The 23559-nt window shown below is 39.9% G+C and overlaps 1 protein-coding gene across 6 annotated transcripts in view; it reads left to right on the top strand.

Annotated features, from left to right (window-relative positions):
• GAB1 (GRB2 associated binding protein 1) overlaps window positions 1-23559 on the top strand; it is a 102750-nt gene that overhangs the window by 43054 nt on the left and 36137 nt on the right. For all 6 annotated transcript variants that reach the window (XM_076337139.1, XM_076337136.1, XM_076337138.1 and 3 more), the window contains exon 2: window positions 17132-17426. In XM_076337139.1, the coding sequence (XP_076193254.1) occupies window positions 17132-17426 (295 nt within the window). The remainder of the gene's footprint in view (window positions 1-17131; window positions 17427-23559) is intronic.

The following is a 23559-nucleotide window of genomic DNA, read 5'->3' as shown; positions in this document are numbered from 1 at the left end:
TAACAGCCCGGTGGGTGAACCCAAGCAGTAGCTCGTGTTCTACTTCTTCGCTGTTTCTTTTGTAATCTGTTTGTTGAGCTGGCTGGCCTGCCTCCAAAAGTGCATGAGTGTGTTTATACATCTAGCCTAACAATAGTATCATAACACCAATTTGTTTAACCTGGGCTGGAAATAACAATATAAATATTGCGAATCAAAGAGAAAGCAGTCACTTGTACATGCTTCTCTACCCTGTCAGCTCATTTCTGTTGTGTCCGATAAAAATCACTGAAACTTCTCTTACATTCTGTGGGAATTCTATCAATTCTGTCGGTATGATGTGATACCTCTTTTAAATGCTCAGAGAAGTTTAGCTATAGCTTTTCCTCCAAGCAGCATCACATGCTGTCATCACCTTGCTCAGGCAGAATGTCTTTGCTTGAACTAGGCATACAAATTACATGTTATTGCAGAAAATAGTCTATCCCTGCTGCTGAGGGGAGGGCATTCATAGTATGGCGAACTATTAAACTGTTATAATAAAAAACTATTAAACTGTTTATAATAAAACCTATGCTTTTATTGCAGTATTTGAGCAGAGTTGTGAGAGATGAAAAGCTCACAATTAATACTGGTTATGCTTATTTATTAGTCACAAAGTGACTAACAAATTGATTGATCAACATATCTTGGTTAAGGTGCCAAGACTTGGGTGTAAGTGCTCTTTATTGTTACTTTGATTCAGTGACTTTGATCACCGAAATAATTTTCCTCTGGATTGAAACAATTTGGATGGTGTCTATCAGTAGCTGATGTGAGCAGTCCTAGCAGTATTTAGACTCTTAACATGCCATGGGGCCTCATGTTTTAAAGTTTACAGTTGTGGGGGGGGAAGCAATGCATGTTTTTGAACCAAAACTCCCACTTTATCATCCCATCCTCAAAATCTTCTGATCTTCACTGTGCAGTGTTTATAATTTTGCTTTACTAAAATCTGAGTTGACTTGCCCAATCTGCTGAAATCTGTCTTATTTTCTCTGAAAAATTTTATAACAGAGAGTAAGAATGGACGTTCCCACCACTCTGGCATGTCAGCCTGTTATCAAAACTGAGAGTGTATTTGTTTCTGTATCGCTCAGTCTTTGGCCTCCCTGCCTATCAAGAAAAACAAGTGCTCTCAAATCATGTAGTAGCTTCAGTGAAGTGGCACCTGCCTGATAGGGAGCTGACTGCAGCAGTACAAATAATGCGATGTTAGTAGGTGTCTTGTCTTCGCAGTCAGTGACAGTGAGGATATAATCCTTCTACATCAGTGGTTTCTAAGATGATGGTTTGACATTGTTGTTATTGGTCTTACCAGTTCTTCTGTCATGATTCACACTGTGAATAAGCAGCTTCAGCTCTGCAGCTTTCTAGAAGGCAGAGGCAAAACCAACGTGTTCAAATGTGAAGCTCAGCTGAGTATTGCTTAGAGTAGCCATTTAACTTTTTTTTTTTCCCCCCTGTATTTTTGTTAGCCTTTCAGGTCTGGGAGGGAGGGTAGATGATTGGTTATGGAAGTAGGGGAGCCATCCACTTGGAGACCTCAATATGTACCTTACATCTGTTTAGCATTGAGGGTAAAAGACAGCTTAGGAAATCAGTGTGAGACCTGATGTTGGATGAAATAGTGCACTCCTCTGCCAAATCTCACCTATTTGAAACAGAACGCTGTGGCCTCTCTTATGTCAGGATCGCTGGCAGTGCTGGTGAGCAGGAGGGAGGTGTGTTCAGAGGACCTGGCGAGAGTGGCACCTGGCCTGGCTAGCAGCATCCCTCTCACCTCGCTGTACCCCACAGACAAGTAGATCCCTGTCACACAACCTAATACAGGTGGCACCAGAATTCCCTAGGGGAGGAAAGACTTTGGATGCCACTGTAAGTGGTAGGGAAAATGAGAAGCTTCCTTTTTTTGCTTGAAGTTTGATATGTTGTTATAGTGGCATATGTTTGGGGTTTTTTTTCCTATCTGTATTTAAAATCAAATTAAATCAGTTGTGTATCTTACTGGGTTCATGTAAATGATGTTGTGATATATATTTTTAATAGTTGGAAAATTTTGTACAAGATATTAAATCTTGTTTCTGATTTCATGCCTCTTGCTGTTGCCCCAAAGCTCTTCCCATTTTAAGGATTAAAAAATGGTCATCTCTGAAAAAGTGTATTCTATTTCTAGTGTCATTATGATACAGATATTGAAAAATAATCAGTATTACAGCAAATCTGGCAGTCATTATTACTCATAAATAGCTCCAGAATGAAAAGGGTTAAGTTATGAGTTCAGACAAAGTACCTGCTGAGGTAGGTTGTTTTGTCCATTTGAGGTTACCAGCTATTAAAAATATTTTCAAACTGGTACATGTGTACCTTATTAATTCTGCTAGATGACAAACAAAATGTAGAAAAACATGTTTTCCCCTTTCCACAGTTACATTGTTCCTGAAGTGCTGGCAGTAGTAAGAGCTTCCAGTCAGTAAACAAAGTAGATGCTGTTTAGATGTATAGAGAGCCAATAAATAAAGTTACAAGGCATCCAGTTTTAGAGTTCCTTTGCTGCCTGTAAGTTAAAAATTAAACATTTTTATAGTAAGTGAAACTAGTTATGAAACTCTCACAAAAAGGTGTAAAAAGCAGTTGGATAATGCAGTGCTTGCTTTTCATGTCAAAGAGCAAAGCTTAAAAATGTGAAGTACTTGGCAAGCCAGTTATGGTAAAGGGACTGTAACACTTGAATCTGCTCAAGACTACAAAAGAAATAATAAAAATCTGATGGCGTTCAAGTTCTCATAGCAGTGCTGGTGGTTTAATGATAGTTTGGGTTTTTTTTGTTTAATCTATTTTTAATGTTTTCCTTTATTCTGTGATGTGATCCGATACAAATGAAGAAATGAACAATCTCACTGTACTGAGCAAACAGCGGGCTAATTGTTCACTTTTTATCTAGTGCACAGAGGAGGAGGGGCGTAGTTTGTGATGAGATCAGAAATTCTAGGCAAATTTTATTTTCCATGATTCTCTTAGTTACTCATCAGGATGCTGTTATTAAAAAGAACAACAACAAAAAAAAACCCTCCAAAAGGATAAATGCTTATAAGAAGAAATCCTTCTTAGCACTAAAAGGTGGAGATTAATGGTGATATTTAAAATGCCTCGAGTTTCTGGGCATTTCCTGGATTACAAAGGTGATCTTAAAGGGCTTTTTGCCTCATCTTGTTCTATATCCAAAGAAATGCCTGGCATAAGAATTGCATTTTTAGTGCATTTAATGTTGAAATGAAGCCATTTAAATTATTTATCCTTAGATGATACCAAAGATGTTTGTATTCATTGTCTGTCCAGATGCACAAAGTATGACTCTTCTTAACATGCTTAGATGAAGCCTTAGATGTGGGATGCTCAGTTAAACTGAGCTAAATGTGAAACACTGGCCATTTGGTAAACTAAATGCCCTTTGTCTCTTAGGTGGTGAGATGTAGGGAGCTGTTCAGCTGGGAGCTGCAGCACAGCTGTGGTAGCTGGCCTTGGAAATTAGAGCTGAGAAACAAGTTCCTTCTTTCATGATACAGCTACATAAAGATATTCTTATTTTTTTGTGTTTACTTACTTTTTGTCATATGATACTTACAGCAGAAGAGTATTAGTCAAAATGACAAGAGCTGTGAAGTAAGATTTCTCCCAGTAATTGTTGAAGGAAATGCTTCATTTTTAGAGAAAACAACATAAAGCTTCCTATCTTTTCACTTGCTTAAACTAAGCATACAAACAATTCAAGGTGAGTCCGGGAAGAAGCATGATTATATCTGCCACCTTCTAGTTCTTTTTTCTCCCCCCCCCCCCCCCCCAATATGCTAACTTCTTAATTTTTTTTTTTTTTTTTAAATGAAGGCTTCATGGACCCTGGGGGTTGGCCATTAATTTTAGGCCATTGTGTGAATGCTAACTACTTAAAAATAGTCATGGATTCAACCTTGCTTCCTTTCAGGGTTTATCAGTTGCAAGCATCTTCTTTTTATCCTATGTGTAAGCAAAGACCTCTCTGAATTGATGATTTGATCTGTGTAATGGAAAATCTAGGCAGGATATCCTTTCTCTGTTGTTCCTTGGTGTGATGGCATCAGGTTGTGTCTTAAAATGGGGGAAGGGAAAAGGAGGATCCTATTAGCAGACAAAATGGTTTCAAGGGACTCTTAAATGACAGGCTTACAGAGAACCTCGTATTTACTCTCTTTGTTGAACCATTTGTGCTTCAAGCTGCTATTATAACGTGTTAGTGGTGGCTTCTGCTGCTATGCTCAAAAGCTTACTTGTGTGCAATATTGATGTCTTATGTTTGGAAGTTGTTGTGGATACCGTGCTGAAATATATCATGAGGGGCTTCTCTGTAGTTATTTTGAGGACTTGCAGACCTTAATGAAATACTGCATTGACAAGCTAGATCCAGTCTTATCCTGCAGAAATGCAGTGCCTGAGCTTCTCCTGCCAAGAAAAGAATATTTCTAGTGTAATTCCATGATTAAAATCCTCTAAAACCAAGCAGTGCCTAATGTGCAATAGAGGTACAGTGAATGCTTGACAAAGTGTGTGCATGGGGTAGCAAGTGTACTCAAAATTATGTTGGAATATTATTATGACCTTGCATTTCGGCATGCTTGTAACTATTCTAATGTAATACTCCTAGCCTGAAATTTTGCTTGGCGTTTACAAGGCAGAGGACGTTACCAGCTTTTGTGATCATGGAAGAACCTTTGATTTAGTCGTCTTGTGTTCAGGACAAGGAGTCTGTGTAAAACTGACACTGACTCTTTATCCCCCCCCACCCCACCCCCCAAAAACACAGTATAGTTCTTACACAAGAGGTGGGTCCTTCTCTGAGTTCATTCTGCTCTTATCACCGTGACCTGTATGTGTTGTGGTTTAACCGCAGAGGAGGAACCTGAGGGCTTTGGGGAGGGCTGGCAGAGACAGGATGCGATTGTGGGTTTGCAAAATAATAATCAGGTGGTACTTGGGGTGCAAGACAAAAAAACATTAAAACTAATAAAAAGAAATGCTTTAATTGCCTATCTGGACTTTGGAATCTGTAACCCTCAAGTGTTCATGCCAAGATGTTAGTACAATTTAAAGCACATGAATTTTTTACTGGTAATGAAGATATCTATGGGGTCATTGCTTGGGCTTTTTCATGAGGAGAAGATAAAGATCCTTCCTTCTACACCACAAAGTGCACCTCAGCTACTTAGAATTAGTAAAAGTCCTCTTTGTATTAGCAAATTGTTCTGTGACTGTCCATCACCACATTTTTTTTATAGCTTTAACTGCAGCATTTAAATGGACTGCTGGCTACATTTCTTACCAGAATGTCGTATTATTGTATGGGACGTATAGTTATATCTATTACTGATCTAACAGCTCAGATAAATAAAAACATTTTTGGGGAAAAAAAAGACATAGTGCTGTAAGAAACTTCTACTGCTATTGTCTACACTGTCGAAAAATTAAGTTCATTGTATATAATAGCCTAATGTCTATGACTTAAATGCAGAATCTCAACGTATGCAAGAATTTGTACCTCTGTGCTCTTAATACTGTGTTTCACGGGTTTTTAGCCTTGTTCAACCTAGGATCTCTAACAAATGTTGTAAGTCTATGTAGATAACGTGTTTTAAAGCAACTGTTGAAAAACCAAAGCAAGGGAAGTTTTTCAAACCTTAAGCCCACCCCTCACGTATGAAATAATTCGAAATATTACAATTGCTGTTATTTTCAGTCCATTGTGTCTGCTTCCTGTTGGTCAAAGGTTATGAGGATAGGGTGGTGTAGAGTGAGGTCGGAAGCCAGCAGGAAAAAGAAAGCTTTGCTTATTTTGGGGTAGACACAACTACAGAAATGGCCAGGACATTGCTTAAATTTTCTGAAGACTTGAAGAGGTAAACTAGAAAAAAACCTTGTTCTCGATGTTGTTTACTTTTCTGCTTTGTAACTTAGGTATATGGAGAATGAATTGGAGTAAGTAAACGGGGATTTCCTTAAAGAATGTTATCTTTTTGCTTGAAAAATGTTTTTTATTCAAAAAGAGGTGTAGCTTTTGTTTCGATTTACAAGTTGACTCGGTAAATTTTGCTTCTGAAGCACAAGCCTAAACCTCTACCTGTTTGTTCAGTTGTATCACTAACTCAAAAAGAAGAAAAAAAGCAAAGTTTTATGCCACAAAGCGCAAGTAGAAGCGCTGTGATGTATTGCTTCGGTACGTTACAGGCATACGTGGGCATGCGTAGGTGTGTTAATACAGCCCTCTAAAACACTTAGTTTATCTTAATATTTGTATCGTTATTCAAGAACCATCTGTAACTTCTTGGCTGTTAAAACACTAGTGCGAGTACTTCAGTTTTGTCAACAGGGAGGCTTGCAGCGAGTTGCCGTGAGCAGACGCTGGCTGACCGGGGCTTGGTCCTGGTGCTCAGGTTCCTCCGGCGGGGCAGCGCAGCCTTTGTGGTAAGCAATTGCAGCAACGCCGTTTGAAGGATTTGGTTTCAGAACAACTCTTGACTCAGATTGCTCTAGGGTGGGGAGAAAAAAGATAAATTAATGGGTTTTGGTGGTTAAATTCTGCAAAGCTGTTGATCCTAATAATATATGGCATCTAGGAAACAGTAGAAAACTTTTTTTATGTGAGTTGATGAGAGCAAGAGGAGCGTTTCGTAAGCTGGTCAAAGTAATTATACTGAAGCATCTTAATTTTCAAGTATGCTGGTATGTAGTTCAATTTGCTATTGGTATGTGATGTAGCTGGTTTTTAAATTTCTTAACCATTTTGTTACTACCAGTGAGTTATTTGAATCTGAAAGTATATTGTTTGCAGTGTTGGAAAAACAACATTTTTGTTATAATAGAAACTCAGTTTAATTAGCGTAGTAAAAGCAATTTATATATCATCATGTCTTGCAAAGAATTTTGACTTTGCTTGTTTATTTTGAAATTAATTTTTCTCTGGGGTTCTTTAGGTCAGTTCTGTTCAGAAAAAACTCTGCTGAGCCTAGTTGGTAAACATTCTCAGTCTTATAAAATGAGAATGTATGTATCGGACACAAGGCTGACTTTTACTTTACCTTAGCTCTTACTTTTCTTAGCAGCTCTTCCTGCCGTATCTGCACGCTTGGTTCTTGCACATTGCAGATCTGATGATTTGTAATGGAAAAGCTAATAATTTTGGTCCTAAAATGTAAACACTGAGCCTGCCCTTCCTAATTCTTCCCCTTCCCTAGAATAAGGAATTCCTTGCAGTGCCTCACAGTATTTACAAAGTACTCTGTTGATTCTCCCTGTAATACCTTGGCAGAACAATAGATTTCCTTTAGCTTTCCCTTTACTGTGCCTGAGTAAAGTGGCTTGAGTAAGTATTGGTCCTTTCATTGCTGTAATAGTAGCTGACTCATTTACAAAAGAGGCTCCTGCTTCTGTCTACAGATACTCGATTTGCAAAAATGTCAGCTAGTGTACAGCCTTGCTCTCTCACAAGGAATGGATAAGGATGGAGTGTCAACATGTCCTAAATTCAATTAGTAGGGATTATTTAGAACACTGTCTGGAATTTCCTTTGGAGACTTTTCCATGTGTGTTAATGGATGTGTAGGAGCTTCTTTCATTATGCAGACAACTAGTAGGTTAAACCAGACTAGTTAGTTAGGAGGCAATTTGTAGAAATTATGGGGTATCTTTGCACCATCCTCCTTAATTCATTGATAAATCCCCCTTAATTCATCATTCCCTATTGAAGTTGGAGAAACTGCTGCTTCTGTAGCTCAAATCCCCTTTCCTTTATGGGGAGTACAAAACACAGTATTTAAGCCTATGAATATTTTGTTGAAGAGATGGTGTGCAGAATGTCTGGCCTCTGTCATCTGTAGAAATCTCTGTTTTGTATGCAGCATGAGCACGCTTGAGTGATCCAAACATGAAGCAGTGAACCATGTGTTGCATGTTTGTTGAAACTGCAACATCTTTTAAAGGATCCAAAATAGTGTCAGGAATTGCATGTTTTTACTTAGTTTTAGTGTCTTGCTTTTTCTTGTATATAAGCCTTTCACATATGAATGAAGGTAGATGTCTACACAGTCAGATAAGAAGCGGGGGGGAAGGAAAACTGTGAATCTGTACAAAATACTACAAAAAGCACTGGGCTTGTGATCTGGAAGAATGGGGATTTTTCACACCTTGTTACAAACACCACTTCAAAATGACTGTCCTCCTAGGAAATGAGAAGTGAATAGACAAAAATACATGGTGAAATATTTCATCCCCGGCCATTAGTGGGAAAGCAGCTGTTGATATCAATGGAGCGTAGGCTTGACCTTTCAGCTTTGGATTTATTATGTCTTTATAAATCCTAAATTTTTTATTTTTCTGTGCATTGCTCTCATGCAACTTGTCACGACGTACACCCGTGAGCTCACGATAGTGGAACTCCAGTCAAACAGCACGGCTGGTGTCTTCTCTGGCTTGTCTTGTTAAGGGGGTCTTGTCAGCACCGTAGTAATCCTTGTGATAAGTAATGTACAGACACTTTAAAAAAGGGCAGAACCTACCCTGAATGTTCTGCTTTCTTAGATTAAGACTTGTGGGGGGAGGTGACTTCTAATTAAGAGCTGATGAAAAGACTGAAGCAACTTTAAAAAAAAAAAAACAACAAACCTTTGTCTGATGAATACACAAAACCATCACTTTTTAAATAAATCCATCTGATGCAAAGCCAAATTGTAACTTGGTTGGGTGATTGTAAGTACTATCAAAGAGGCTGATCTGTAGGAGGAATCTGAAGGAAGGAGATGTCGTGCCCTTGTTTATTGATTCGGGGAGCCTTCAGAAGTTGAAGAAAGATGAGAGATGCAGGAGAGAAGGAAAAATGAACCAAATCTGGTATCGGCGCTAGAGCAAAGCGATAGGAGGTGACTTGCAAGGGGGAGGGAGTCAAGTAAGTGCATTGACTTTCCTAAGAAGCAGCCTAAAAATAAGAAAAGAGGCTCAAAACTGCAATAAAGCAAGTCAATAAATGGAGAACTTTAAAAGTAGAAGATGATGTGATCAGAATGAAAGAAGGGAGATTGTCCTGGCAGTGTTATTTTAAATAGGATGGATAGGGGAAAGATTAGAGAGGGGGATGATCAGAACATGCTCGTGATCAGAGAGGAAAAGGCCAAATTTTGGAAATGTTCTGAGAAACAGGGCAGTAAACCAAAGACCATGTAGATGTGTGGGTAAGGCACCTGCAACAGATATACTTATCCTTATGCCGTGACAAGCATCATGCTATGACAAGTGTTATGTTTTCATTGCTGACAAAGCAGTGAGAGGAGGTGGCAAAGCTAATATCTGCGATAGGGAACACGTTGCTGGCAGGACTGTTAGGGAGTTATGTCTTAGCCACACAGGGTGGGTGGTGTGAAGTAGAACAACTAGAAGTGAAAAGATAAGTTTGCAAGTGATCAGAAATGACAGAATATTTATAGGTACAAGAAGTGGGTAAGATGATGTAGGAAGATAGGACCAGTGACCAGACCATCCCTCTAGCTTGGAGACAGTGAAATGAGGGCTCAGGTCCTGGCTCTGCTGCAGATCTCCTGCTTTATTGCTCTATATAGCTCTCTGAATCGCTTCTCTGTTGGTGAAGAGATGATGATAATTCTCTGGTGTGCAGGAGTATGGCAGAGAGAAATTTGTGCTTGCCATTGGAAAATTTCTGACATACTGCAGAAAAGTAAGTATTTATTGAAGTGACTGAAGCTACCAGTCATAATAAGGATCAGTTTAATGTGAATTAGATGATACAGACCTGGCTGCACAATGACACTTGGAATAGGCATAAGACTTTTTTTTTAAAAAAAAAAAAGGGGGGCAAGAACTCCCATGCAAAATGGAAAGGACTATGAAAACATTCAGTTAATTTTAGATTCACTCAGTTAGTTTTAGATTCACAAAATAAAGCAGCAGTTAGTGCTACATTGTCTGAATTGTATTTTGCGCCTTTTTTGACACTTTAATTAGTGGTGTAATGCTGGGAGACTAATTCACATGCTGAAACGTCAGTTATGAAACAGTGCTCACAGTAAATCTGTGTGGAGGTATTATTCTGCTGTATTTTCAGTGTTTTCTTTTGTTTATTTAACAAGCTAAAGTTAGAATCTACAGCACAAGACTAGAAAATGGTGACAATAGTTTGAAAACAGGAAATTTTGGCCTTGTGTGTATTCGGAACAGATGATCAGGATGATGGCCAGGAGAGTGGAAACTTCCACTGAGACTGTTTTTTCCTTATTTTGCTCAGTGAGAAAAGATGGTGCTTCCTGGAAAACAAGTCTTAAGTATTTAAAGAAAGTCATAATGTATTCAGTATTTTCCTCGTATCGCATTTGTTTGTTTTGCAGCAGTCTGTTTACACATCTTAGTATTTAATGCTACTAAAAGTAGAATGTTTGGACTATTGTCAAATCTTGGAAATGCAGTTTCTGCTGTTAGAATTAAGACACTAAACATGCTTTTTTTGTGCTCGGTTTAGTTGTTCTGTTTTACGTTTAAAAAAAAAAAGGGGGGGGGACATCGTTTTTAGCGAAGGGGATGGCAGTTGCCAGTAGGTGTTATGATAGTGCTTTTCAGAAGTAACTAGTAATTACATATTCTTCAGTTCTGGTGCTCATGATATGGCCTTTTAAAAAAAAAAAAAAAAGTTTAAAAAGATTTCCAGAAAATGCTTTCTGAAAAACACCCCTTAATTTATTTGCATGTAGAAATATATAAGTGTTAGTTTCTCAGGGAAAATGTCAGCTGAAATTTTGAAATTTCACCATGTTGGAGTTAGTTCTGCAAGCCAGAAGAGGAGCAAGTGAAAAAAGTAAAGTTCTGTACTTAAAGTACCGTTACCTAATGTGACCTCTTTTGGCTACTTCCCGGCAGTCCTCCCAAATACGTGCCTTGTGGGATGAAGCTCATCAGTGACAGCTGTCACTGGTCTATGCCTACCACAAACAGGATTTTAAAAGAAGCATAGTGTGAAGGAACACTTATTTTTATTTCATTTGAGCTTCTAGTGGGATGCAGAGCACAGGTCTAACGCACAAGTCAGTGAAGCTGTGCCAGAGGTGTGTTTGTCTCCTGCGATGATCAGAACACCTGGACACTAGAAATGTGGAGGCAAAAAGGAGAAGAAATAATCAGCTTCTGTTTGTGATCCTTTTTCCTGTTGTTTGTCAAAGACATGTAGCAATTTCACTATTGTTTAACCTTTGCACTGGAAAAAAGTAAAGGGAGAGGGATAGATAAAATCATAGAATCATTGAAGTTGGAAAAGACCTCTAAGATCATCGAGTCCAACCGTCGACCCAACACCACCACCCACTAAACCATGTCCCTAAGTGCCTAAGATCTACTCGTCTTTTAAATACCTCCAGGGATGGGGACTCCACCACTTCCCTGGGCAGCCTGTTCCAATGTTTCACCACTCTTTCAGTAAAGACATTTTTCCTTACATCCAATCTAAACCTCCCCTGGCACAACTTGAGGCCATTTCCTCTCGTCCTATCGCTTGTTACTTGGGAGAAGAGACCGACACCCACCTCGCTACAACCTCCTGTCAGGTAGTTGGAGAGAGCAATAAGGTCTCCCCCGAGCCTCCTTTTCTCCAGGCTAAACAACCCCAGTTCCCTCAGCCGCTCCTCAGAAGACTTGTTCTCCAGACCCCTCACCAGCTTCGTTGCCCTTCTCTGGACACGCTCCAGCACCTCAACATCCTTCTTGTAGGGAGGGGCCCAAAACTGAACACAGTATTCGAGGTGCGGCCTCACCAGTGCCAAGTATAGGGTACAATAGATGGGAGCAAAAAGCATAAAGAAAATTAAATCTTGATCCCAGCAGGCAAGTGAAAAGACCTCAACAGTAGGTTCAGGACTTAAACAAATGTCCAGGAGAGCATTCTGAAGTGACCTTCGGCTGTCTTTTTTTTTTTTTTTTTTTTTTTCCCCTCCTACTTCTCTCTGGTTCACGCTCTGCATGTCTTCTAGTTACTTTATAAGTTCTCTTGGAGTAAGGAAACGTTTTGTAATGTGTTTGTAAAACATCAAGTGTTCTTTTGGATCCTTCCCTGTGCCCCTGGGTAAGTCGCTTCTTTCTTCCAAGTCTTAGTTGACTTTTCTGGGAAGGGAGAATGCCAAATACTGCCCTTTTAAAGTACTGTCTGTGGAGTACGGAGATGAAAACGTAAGCACAAATGTCTGCACACTTGAGAGATGAGAAGGAAGGTCTGAGATTTGTAATTTTATTCCTGGGTCTTCTGGCCATACACGGGGGAAAGATTTATTAGTGGTATTACCGGAGCAGGATGTAAGTGATACCCTCCTTGGCTTAGCCAGTGCTCAACAGTTTTGGAGGTTTTTTTGACTGGATGCTACCCAAGAGAAAAAAGGTGGTGGTATATGTGCTAGAAGGTGAAAACCAGCTTTACGTGATGTGAGGATTATGGGTAATAATACTTAGCAAACCAAAGAAGGACGATTGACCTGTTTATCAGTAAGCAGAGGTACTTGACCACGAGAGCAAATGCTGTAAAAAATTGACCAGAAAAAGTTGTCTTTGATTTAACATTTCTAAGCTTTTATGCAAACATTTCATGTAATTATTTTGGCCTCTTGAGCAACAGCTTGAGGGGATCCAAATGGAAGGTTAAATCCTTTTTTAAATATAAATTATCTACTCTTTCCTGCCCCTTCCTCCTTCCTTTCCCTCTCCATTTACACATACATCCCCTATTTCCTACATCTTTGAACTACAGCCAGCAGCTGAATGAGGTACATCTCAAATATATATGATGGGGGGGAAAAAAATAATCCATAAATGTAAGGATTAAGGGAGGTATAGCTACAACTTCTTCAATAGATACACCTCTTACAAGGAGGTTATATTTGTAAATCCTGTGTACTGCATACAGGTTTAGCTACAGTCTTTCAAAAAAAAAAGAAAAAAAAACACTACCAACCAAAAAACCAAACCCCAACACTGCTAAATGATGCTTTCTGCCAATTTCTTAGCTGATTCACTTGCTTTTAAATCAGCAGTTTGCATATATGTGAGCGGAAAAACTAATCGTAGGAATTTCTTGGTTTTGCTTTGTAACCTACTCAATGCTGTGTGAAAAATACAGAATTCCACTATTCCTTTGATCATTTGATGCTCTGTGGGTGAGCAGCTTGTCACATTTTAGACTACCTCAAAAACAAGTAAACAAGCTTGTTTCTATAGCTATGATGGTCTCATGATACGATGGTCTCATGATACAAACAGGACAATGTTTGGCAAGAATGGTGATGTCCTATGTTAGGCCAGCTGATATGCTTTGCAGCTCAAAGGAGAAAACAAGCTGAGAGGCACACAAGGCCTTTCTTAGTCTGAAACAAAAGCAGCAAACCTCATTAAACCTTGTTTTGTAATAATTTACAAAGCCTACGCAGGCTTTTGGTGAACATGATTCCCATGACGTTTGCCATACTGCGCTTTTAAAAGGGACAATTTTGCTTCTGAATTAGGTATTTGATCTGCATGCAGTGTTTTGTAACTAGGTGTTAGTATATTTATAAAATATATTTTTAAAACCCTATTTATATTAATAACACACATTTTATGTATATGAAAAAATCTTTCATTAAAAAAGCCACCTTTTCTCTATTTGCTCAAATACCTTTCCAGAATTAAATGATACTGGTATTGGGACAAAATTTTTAAATACTATACTGGCTATTTTTTTGACTTCTCAAACTTAATGCCGTCGACTTTTAGCACAGAAAACCAGTGTTTGATAATGTATGGCTGATAACATCAGTAACGTGACAGGTAATTAAAAAGATAAGTAAAAGAAAATGCAAAATTTTCAAACAAGAATGCCCAAAGGGGTAAAAAAAAAAAAAGATTAAATTTGCGTAAATACGTATTTGCACATGTGCACACTCTCTTTTAGAGATTTCCTTTGGGAAAGCCATTACTGAAGAAGCTCTCTTCCTTACATATATAGCACAGTATTCTGTACTTCAGTGAGGCAGTATACAGCTTTCGTTACAACGACAAATACTGAAATGTTAAAAATAGATCAAGCTTTAAGAATCCCAGATATTTTCAAATAACAAAGAGTGATTTATGTGGGCTCATTTTGCACTTTGACAAAATATAGAGGCGCTTTTGTACTATGATTAGCAAGGGTGCTGATGTCAGTTCGCTTGTCTAGCTTTAAGCTTTATTCTGCTGTTAAATTGTGCTTTGTACTGTAATCCAGAGAACCTTTGTATCTGCCTTATTAGTGTGTAGTTTATGGAATTGCTTTTGTTTTTGAATATAATCTGTGCCAGTTTCAGTGAGTGTGACTCATTATATGACTGAAATAAACATTCACATATGCACTATGTGAAAACTCTTCAAAAATAGTAGCAGGTGCTGGTAGGCTAAATTCAATGTTTTAAGTACTTTACAGTTGCTATTTTGTAGCCTGAAGGGCTGAAAGCAAATTCCATTTAGCTGGTTGATCTTCTGAATTTTTAAGAGTCCTATTTACTCATTAATGCTCAACAGAGATTGTTAGGATTGCTAAGAATCTTTCACTCCTTAACCCAGTACTAGAAATAAACTTCTAGAAGAGGCATGCTTGGTTGATAGAGAGTTGAATTTTGTGTGTGTGTGTATGTGTTACACAAATCGTGAGACAAAATGCATCGTGCTTCTCGGTCGCTCTTGTTCCTCACTTATCTCTAATCTCTTTCCTCCTGACAAGCTTTGAAAATTTCATCTGAATGACTAAAGACTGAGGTTACAGATAAAGCTAGTTTCTGAAGCAACAGAGTTTTGCAGTTTGAGTCGTAACAGTTATCTGTGACCGACCTTGTCTGGAGAGAGAGGCTCCGATATGGAAGTTTCCTGTTATCCCAGCATCTAAGTTGTCACTTGATTTGGAAACAGGAAACAAAACAAACTGCCAGTATTTTTGGGTTGCTGTTAAACAGTGCTTATCAGCTGTGCTACTAGAAGATGCTCACATTTGAAATCCAAATTGAAGGGATTTCATCTGTTACATCTTCTACTTCTGTGTTTTACTGTTCACCCAGTTAAACTTACTGCTACTGTGGAAATAGTTGCTTGAGACCTTGACTTGATTCACACAGTTCAGCACTTAAAGGCAGATGCTGTAGTCACAGCAATAAATATACTTGTTTTATAAAGTATAAAAGTTATCTTAAAATCAAATAACTTTTAGAGACTTGGTAGTTGGAGGATGGATCACAAGCCTTAATTAAGCTGTCTGGCATTTTGCCCTTTCTCCTGTTTTCTGTATTATCTTTTCATAATAGCTTCCTAAGCTTGATACCCAAAAAAGGCATGCCCACTTGACAATGAGGGTTTTGTGACTCTCTAGTGCAAAGCTGACGGCACTAGTTCGGAGCTGGAAGATGGCAGTGCAGTTATCGCTCGGTCCTTTGTCTTCCCTCCACTAGTTTGTTTGAAAGTAACAGCTACATAAAAATGAAATGGAAACACTTGTGCCTCAAGAAAATGGGTCTGAATCTTTCCTAATACATAGTAAGAAACTCTTGTTTTCAAAGCTATGTCCCATTTTGTAAAGGACATCACACGTCTTGACCTCTTCTGGGACCATCCTTGCTGATTTCATTCCTTTCCTTGGTTAGCGTGCAGCCAGGGCTGGCCAAAAAGAGAACTCACTCACCTGTTTTTTTTTTATTTCTTCTGTTGTTTTTTGTCCTTCCAAAGAACTTGCTGGTGACCTTGTTTGAATATTCTAAAGAAGTTTTAAATGGGGTGCCTTGGGGCATGGTGCGAGTCCGCAGTGTATGCTTGGCTACAGCATTGATTTGCCTTGGTCTCTAACTTTGCTGAAAAGCGTAAAAACAAATGGACAAAACAGTGATGGCTCCCCACTGTGTCCAGGCTCTACTTTCAGATTTCTAACTGTGAATGCAGTGCAGCTCTTCTAATGGGCAATGGCAGTACTTCTGGTTTCTTCTGCTGTGCCCATTATTCTGGCATTTGTGCATATAAGGAGGCTTATAGCATAGAATGCTGTATTGCTGGTAGAGCTGAGGAACCAAGATGGAGCTAAGTGGGGCAATAAAGACGCTGTTGGTAATGCCAGGACAGCTGTATGCAAACCTCGGTTTCTTGGTTTGAGTTAACATCTTTGGGGAGAATTATGCCAGGTGACGGAGGCCCACGGGAATGAACGGCAGCTGAGGATTAGTTGGAAGATGAGGCATTTTAGTTGTGCTTTTCTCCCGGACCAGCTTCTTTCCCTCTGCAGAAGGCTGGTAAAACAAGCACAGCGTCAGATTGTGAAATGTATTTCTCCTGTGGACGTACCTTCCACAGAGGCTGTTTTTATGCAGTAAAACGATAATGTTTGGTCATTCTCTCCATCCCCATGTCTCTAACGGTTTCCAACATAATAATGTAGCTCTTTTTCTGTAAGAAGTACTATTGTAGAAATACTATGAGGTTTTGAGTGCAGAGTTCCCCTAACACTGAGGTGAGTGTACGATGTGAGCATTGTCTGTTCTTTAAATGCAGGTCGCTATTGTCGAGTATCAGTGAAATATTCAGAGTTAAAATGCATCAGCCCAAAGCAGCAGATATTGGAAACAAGACACTATGGAGCACTTAAAGATATATTCTACTTTGTCTTCCCCGTGCCTACATCGACTTGCTTCAGAAGTTTTTTTGTGTGCGCTTTTTTCCCTCTCCTGGTCCCCTCCCCCCTTTTTTCTTTGCTGGATTCATCCTTTCTCATTTTGTAAACAGTGATTTAATTATATGTCCCCTTCTTAAAAACAAAGCTCCAATACAGAAGAAATAAACTTTAAAATACAAATGCACTAATCCTCTAGTCCACTGCCGTAGCAATATATAAATAGATTGTGTTAAATGTAGGTAACTGGTGTGTAATCTCTTAGAATTATAATTGAGCTACTTAGTATTACTCGGTTCAACACAGGTTGAAACCATATGCAAAAGGTAACAGTCTTAAAGTATGATTTCTTCCCTCTGATTTTTCTCCTTCTTTTCTCTCTCCAATTTTCAGGCATGGAAGAGGAGATGGTTTGTGCTTCGCAGCGGCCGTTTAACGGGGGATCCAGATGTATTGGAATACTACAAAAATGACCATGCCAAGAAGCCTATCCGTATTATTGACTTAAATTTGTGTCAACAAGTGGATGCTGGATTAACGTTCAACAAAAAAGAATTTGAAAACAGTTATATTTTTGATATCAACACTATAGACAGAGTTTTCTATTTGGTAGCAGACAGCGAGGAGGAGATGAATAAGTGGGTTCGATGTATCTGTGATATCTGTGGGTTCAACCCTACAGATGAGGGTAAGTTCTGTTGGTTTTTCTGAGAAAGTGCGATGCCTACATGCGAAGAATGTTTCAAAGATCAGATGACTTATCTTTAGCTGGCATATGTTTTAAAACTTGTATGCATTGGCTGTGAAACTTCCTTGTTACTCTGAAAAAAAAGTAAGCAGAACATACTAAGAATTTGTTACAAATTAAGTGTGCCATAGAACTTGGACGATGCTCTTCAGTTTTGCATGGTGTTAGGTCTTGAGAGTATAGGAAAAATCTTTAAGTAAAATCATGCAAAACAGATCATCATCATAATCATCAAAGGAGTCCCATTTGGTATAAAAACATATGGTTATACAAGCAGGAATGAGTGCAAAATGTCAGGTTTCTAATATTACCATTTCTCTGTCTGCTTTGCAACTTGGAAAAAAAGAAAAGTTCGCCCCCCACCAGCCGAAACAAACAAAAAATAACTTGTTCTCCACTACTCAGCTCTAATCCTACCAAAGTAGATGTGTAAAAGCAGCTTGTAGGAAACAGGATGGTGTGTTTAATTCCTACAAATACCTTGTGGGCATTGCTTGTCCTGAATCCATCCTTATTTATTTACTTATTATTCTTGCATTCCTTGTGGAGATTAGCGGGTTGCATGACTTGCTGTAGCTCTGTGCACGGTCCCAAGAAAAGATTAAATAGGAGTGGTAAGAGGGTTATAAATAAAGCATGCCTGATTGAAGGGGCTAGAATTAAATCCCTGGTTTTTGTAGGATTGTGGGTTGAGGGAGGTGGGGAGAAAAGGGCTTGCATATCTTCTACTCCAGCCAAATCTTCAAAATGACTGGAAAATATTGTTGCTTTCTGAAGAGGGGCCTTTTTCTTTCTCCTTACTGCAGTTTTGAACTGAAACTCTGTCACATAAACTTCATCTATGAATTACCACTCTAATAGCAAATTCAGTGAAGGGTACTTGTTTTGACAGTTCCAGCATGTTTTTATGACATCCTGAACATAACCGAGACCACCCACAACATGTTTCTAAGAGCGATTGCCATGTGATTCAGCATTCAGTCTGCCAGGCATCTGTTACGTACGGGAGGGAGGTAGGCAGGTGGTTGCTTTTCAGTCGATAATACACTAGTGCACCAGTGCAGCCGTGGGCAGGAGGCGCTCAGAAATCATTGGTTCTGGGGACAAACTAGGAATCCGGGAAGTAGGGAGGAAATGTGTTTACCTGGCAGCTCTTGTGTGTGTAAGAGTGCAAAGGAGTGCTTGTCCTTGGGCGGGAGCGTTGATTTTGGGCGGGAGCGTTGATCTGCTCGAGGGTAGGAAGGCTCTGCAGAGGGACCTGGACAGGCTGGATCGATGGGCCCGGGCCAATTGTATGAGGTTCAACAAGGCCAAGTGCCGGGTCCTGCACTTCGGCCACAACAACCCCATGCAGCGCTACAGGCTTGGGGAAGAGTGGCTGGAAAGCTGCCCAGCAGAGAAGGACCTGGGGGTGTTGGTCGACAGCCGGCTGAACATGAGCCAGCAGTGTGCCCAGGCGGCCAAGAAGGCCAATGGCATCCTGGCCTGTATCAGAAATAGTGTGGCCAGCAGGACTAGGGAAGTGATCGTGCCCCTGTACTCGGCCCTGGTGAGGCCGCACCTCGAATACTGTGTTCAGTTTTGGGCCCCTCACTACAAGAAGGACGTTGAGGTGCTGGAGCGTGTCCAGAGAAGGGCAACGAGGCTGGTGAGGGGTCTGGAGCACAAGTCTTGTGAGGAGCGGCTGAGGGAACTGGGGTTGTTTAGCCTGGAGAAAAGGAGGCTGAGGGGAGACCTCATCGCTCTCTACAACTACCTGACAGGAGGTTGTAGCGAGGTGGGTGTCGGTCTCTTCTCCCAAGTAACAAGCGATAGGACGAGAGGAAATGGCCTCAAGTTGCGCCAGGGGAGGTTTAGATTGGATGTAAGGAAAAATTTCTTTACTGAAAGAGTGGTGAAACATTGGAACAGGCTGCCCAGGGAAGTGGTGGAGTCCCCATCCCTGGAAGTATTTAAAAGACGAGTAGATGAGGCACTTAAGGACATGGTTTAGTGGACATGGTGGTGTTGGGTTGACGGTTGGACTCGATGATCTTAGAGGTCTTTTCCAACCTAAATGATTCTATGATTCTATGATTGCATGGAACGGAGAGGTAGGGTCCTCCCACAGCCATGAGGCCTTTCCTTGCTGAGAGCTGGTGTATTGCTAATCCTTAATTTTCTGTTGATGTTACATCTTCTGTTGAACTGAAGATGAAACGTGCCATGAATGCGGAGAGAATTAACTATGCCCTCACTGGCTGTTTGAACCAAAACTGGTTTTTGCTTCAGTCAATTGTATCAGTAACTTATCCCCATTATTCTCTCATTGCATGTTTCATCTTTGGCTTTTTAGCTTTGAATTATCCCAACACCTTTACTCTACGTAACTGAGTGTTGACAGTACTGTCTGTTTTATGGGTTTAGTAATGTCTTGCAATGCGTTGAGGAAGAATTAAAAAAGGAAAATGGGAAAATCAGTTGCTGAGTGTCTGTTTATTGCCAAGTTCTTATTTTTACAAGATAAATCTTCCTACTAATGGAAGAGCAAGTCATAAACGTACTTTATAAAATCTGTGTTAACCTACAGTTTATTTTGAGAAGTTAAAGAAGAGGTGAAGTTCACTGCAGACAATAAAAAAGCACTATTAGTTTAGTATGGAACTAAACAAAAAGATTGTATGGGGCATAACCAACATTCCCTTTAGCCCATGGAAGCGGAAGATAGTTTTCTTTGAAGCTGGACAAAATGTCTCTTGCCAGACTGGTTAAGGGTCTTGTTATGAGAGGACTGTCATTGGCATCCTTTGCTCGATCAAGGACTGGGGGCACCACTGGCCTGTTGCTCCTGCTTGCTGTTCGTTTGGAAGCCCAGTCCAATTGCCTCCTTGGATTTACAGAGAAAAAAAAAATAGGAGATGGTGGTGGTTAGTGCTATTAAAAAACAAATTCCCTAGAATTCAGTAGACATCTGTGATGAAAGTTTTATATGTGATCCAGCTGCATGTTTCTGTAATTTAGTGAATTACGTGCTTGGCAGAACAGGGGAAGGAGGAAATAATCTTACTATATGCAAATGTGTTACTTGCATGTATTCATTTGAATAAAGATAGCAATAACAAAGTAAACCAGAAGAAATAACAAAGTAAAGCAGAAGAAAAAAAGAAAAGGGAAGAACAAGACACTGAAATCTACAATTACATTTACACAAATAATCACATGTGGTAAAGAAAGTTTATGTCATCATAAGGATCGTACTTTGAAAGAGCTACAGCTCGCTTCACACACAGCGCTCTCAAAGTGTGCAGTATTTCTGTTCAGGTAGCTGCTATCTGGTATATGCCTCTCATGCCTTCTGCATTTTGAACGGTAAAATTATTTTCAGATAACCACTTTTTTTAATTGTGTTCTGATAATTACATACACTGCAGGCTGATCATAGCTTAGGTGCAATATCAGTGACTGGCAGGATGAACATAACTCCACCTTCCGATCCTGACTCCTTGTATTCTCTCTAATGCTGCGTGGTCAGGCATCACTGCTGCTGTGCTGCGTTGGAGATCTCCGTATTAGATCAGGATACCCGTGTGCTGCCTGTAACACAAGCGTGGAACAGAAAACAGGCTCTGCTGCTAAGAACTTGCTATCTGCAGTAAGAGACATCAACGTAGGAGCAGAAGCATGGGAAGAAGTGAAAGCAAATAAGGTGGTTTTGACCATTGTGACAGATGAGTGGTCTTAATGCTTCAGCTGTTGGACTCGGATTTTTGAGAAGAAATTTTCAGGCGGTCTTTGATAAATAAATAGTGGACGTTAGAGGTGTTTAGGGTGCCCTTCCTGCATGAAGGGTCTGCCTGCAAGAAATAAAAAGTGTTCTCCTTTGACAGCTTTAACAAGTGGATGATAAAGGCTGGCATACTTAGCAAATCAAAATCACTATCTCAATAACATATGATGAATATTAGAGACCTTGGTCATGAAAGGGCTCAGAAGTGGGAAGTAGCATGAGCTTTTAAATGAAGGAAGGGAGGCTCTGGAGGAGTGTAGAGAGAAGTGCAATGACAGAGTAATAAGCTTAAAAAAAGTCTTTGCAACAAAGTTGCACCATGGAGATAATGTACTTAATGATGAGTTGAGGGTGTTTTATATCTCTTGGATATGATTAACTAGAAAGAAAGTCAGCTCAAAGATGACGTGCCAGGAGGATGAGTGACAGGTCACCCTGGAGTGCAGTAAAGAATAACATGAAAGGACCGAGTTAAGCATTAGGAGCGAGACCCTCTGTATAAGGATTGTGGGTCTGTTGTCTTAGAGGTGAGGCAGTAGGTTTAGAGGGAGTAGTGGCACAAGGGCATCTCTTTGTGGAGGCTTTTTTGGTTGGTTGCTTTGAGGAAGTAAAGGGGGGGGATAATGGCCACTGACATGTACAAACATGATTTTTTTTGACAGTGGAATTGCTGAGAGGAAGGTGAGGATAGACTGCGAAGGAGGCTGTCAGAGTTGCAAGATTTCATCTGGCAAAATTGCAGAAGAATAATAAAATTAGAAGAAGCGGGACCACAGAAGGACCTGAGATTTGGCATAGCAGGTTTGGCAGAGGTGGTAGCTGGTGGCTAAAGAGCTGAGTAAAGGGAGGCAAAGCTGAGATAATCATTGCCTGTTATCCAAAGGAGAAAGAGAAGACGGCAGAGAAGACTAAGATGTCTTCGACTTCAGATGATGTGGTTAAAGGATAGGTGGCTAAATGAGATGATGATGAATAGAGCACAAAATCTGCAACAGTAGGTCTTCCCTTACAAGTATGTGAGGAAAAAAATAAATTATATCTTTTTAATATATGTATATCAGGAGTGCAGTCAGAATCTTAATCTTGAGTGTTTGGTGTTATTATCTTAAGCTGCCAGGTGCATGTGACAAAAAATCATATGGAAGGTGATTCTACTCTTCCTTGAGGAAAAATAAACTGAATCTAATATGCCTAGGTAATTAACTTAATTTTCCTTTGTTCCTGCTGGACACCTTTTGTGGCATTAACATCACCTGATGAGTTGCTAGGAGAAGGGGATTGCAAGAGGCTGGGTTGGAAAACTCTTGTGCAGTTTGCTAGTTCTCAAGTCGTGAGGTGCTGTGAGGCAGTATGTGGAGCGCCGAAAACCCCCCTGAAGCGCAGAGGCACCTACGGTTCCAGACAGCGTGCTGCAGCCCCAGCTGGGTAAACTCACCGTGTGGCTAGAGCAGCCTGCTCTGCCGAGGAGAGCTCTGGGCCTTTTTAGTGAAGAAAAACCCCCAAACGTTTTAATGTGGTGGGCTGCACTGTTTCTTTTCACAAGCACCTATAGAAGTTAGTCTATAACAGGACTCCTTGATTATTTTTCCTGCATCACACAGCCTGTGTATCATCTGAAGATGCAGAGAACAGGCTAGAGATGTTTGGGGTTTTTTTCCCCCCATTTGAATGAATAGTCTTCAAAAGAAAATTGCAGGTGGAGAGGGGGAAGAAATTCTGAGTAGAAATGCTTTTGGTATTTTCAAATTTTAAATGGGTAACCAAAAGTGCAGCTTAAAACTACATATGAACTGCAGATAGTAAGTACTAAATTTTAGATGCGAGCTCTGGAAGCCGGAAACTTCAGCGTGTGATAGGAACTTGGAACGGTCAGTCACGTTTCTGGTTCAGATGCAGGAGGCAGGGTTGTCCTGAACAACAAGCAACTGCTGAATTCTTCGTTAGTGTTCTTTAAATAGGGTATTACGTTTATCTTCAGAAAGAGAGAGAGACTTTTGAGATTATATTAAACTAAGAAAACAAACTTACAAAATACACAGGAACTTTTTATTAAAGTATTTAAAAGGATTTTCTCTGGGTATAGCAGAAATGTTCAGAATTGAGGCTCACTGCATAGATTTCTTACTGATTGTAAGCTGATGACTTATGCTGAAAACCAAACCCAGACTAACGTGTCCATGCATCTTCTGGGCTGGATCTGGCTCACATCTATTGAGTTAAGTATGTGAACAGAGCAAGTGCTTGTTTGTCTGTGCCTGTCAGCATACACATACTTGCGCTCCGTGCGTGCACATGCACATATGTGGC

The sequence above is a fragment of the Aptenodytes patagonicus genome, chromosome 4 (assembly GCF_965638725.1).
Source record: "Aptenodytes patagonicus chromosome 4, bAptPat1.pri.cur, whole genome shotgun sequence".
Taxonomy (NCBI): Eukaryota; Metazoa; Chordata; class Aves; order Sphenisciformes; family Spheniscidae; genus Aptenodytes; species Aptenodytes patagonicus.
Note: the sequence above shows the minus strand (reverse complement) of the source record. Positions and strands in the feature narration are given on the sequence as shown.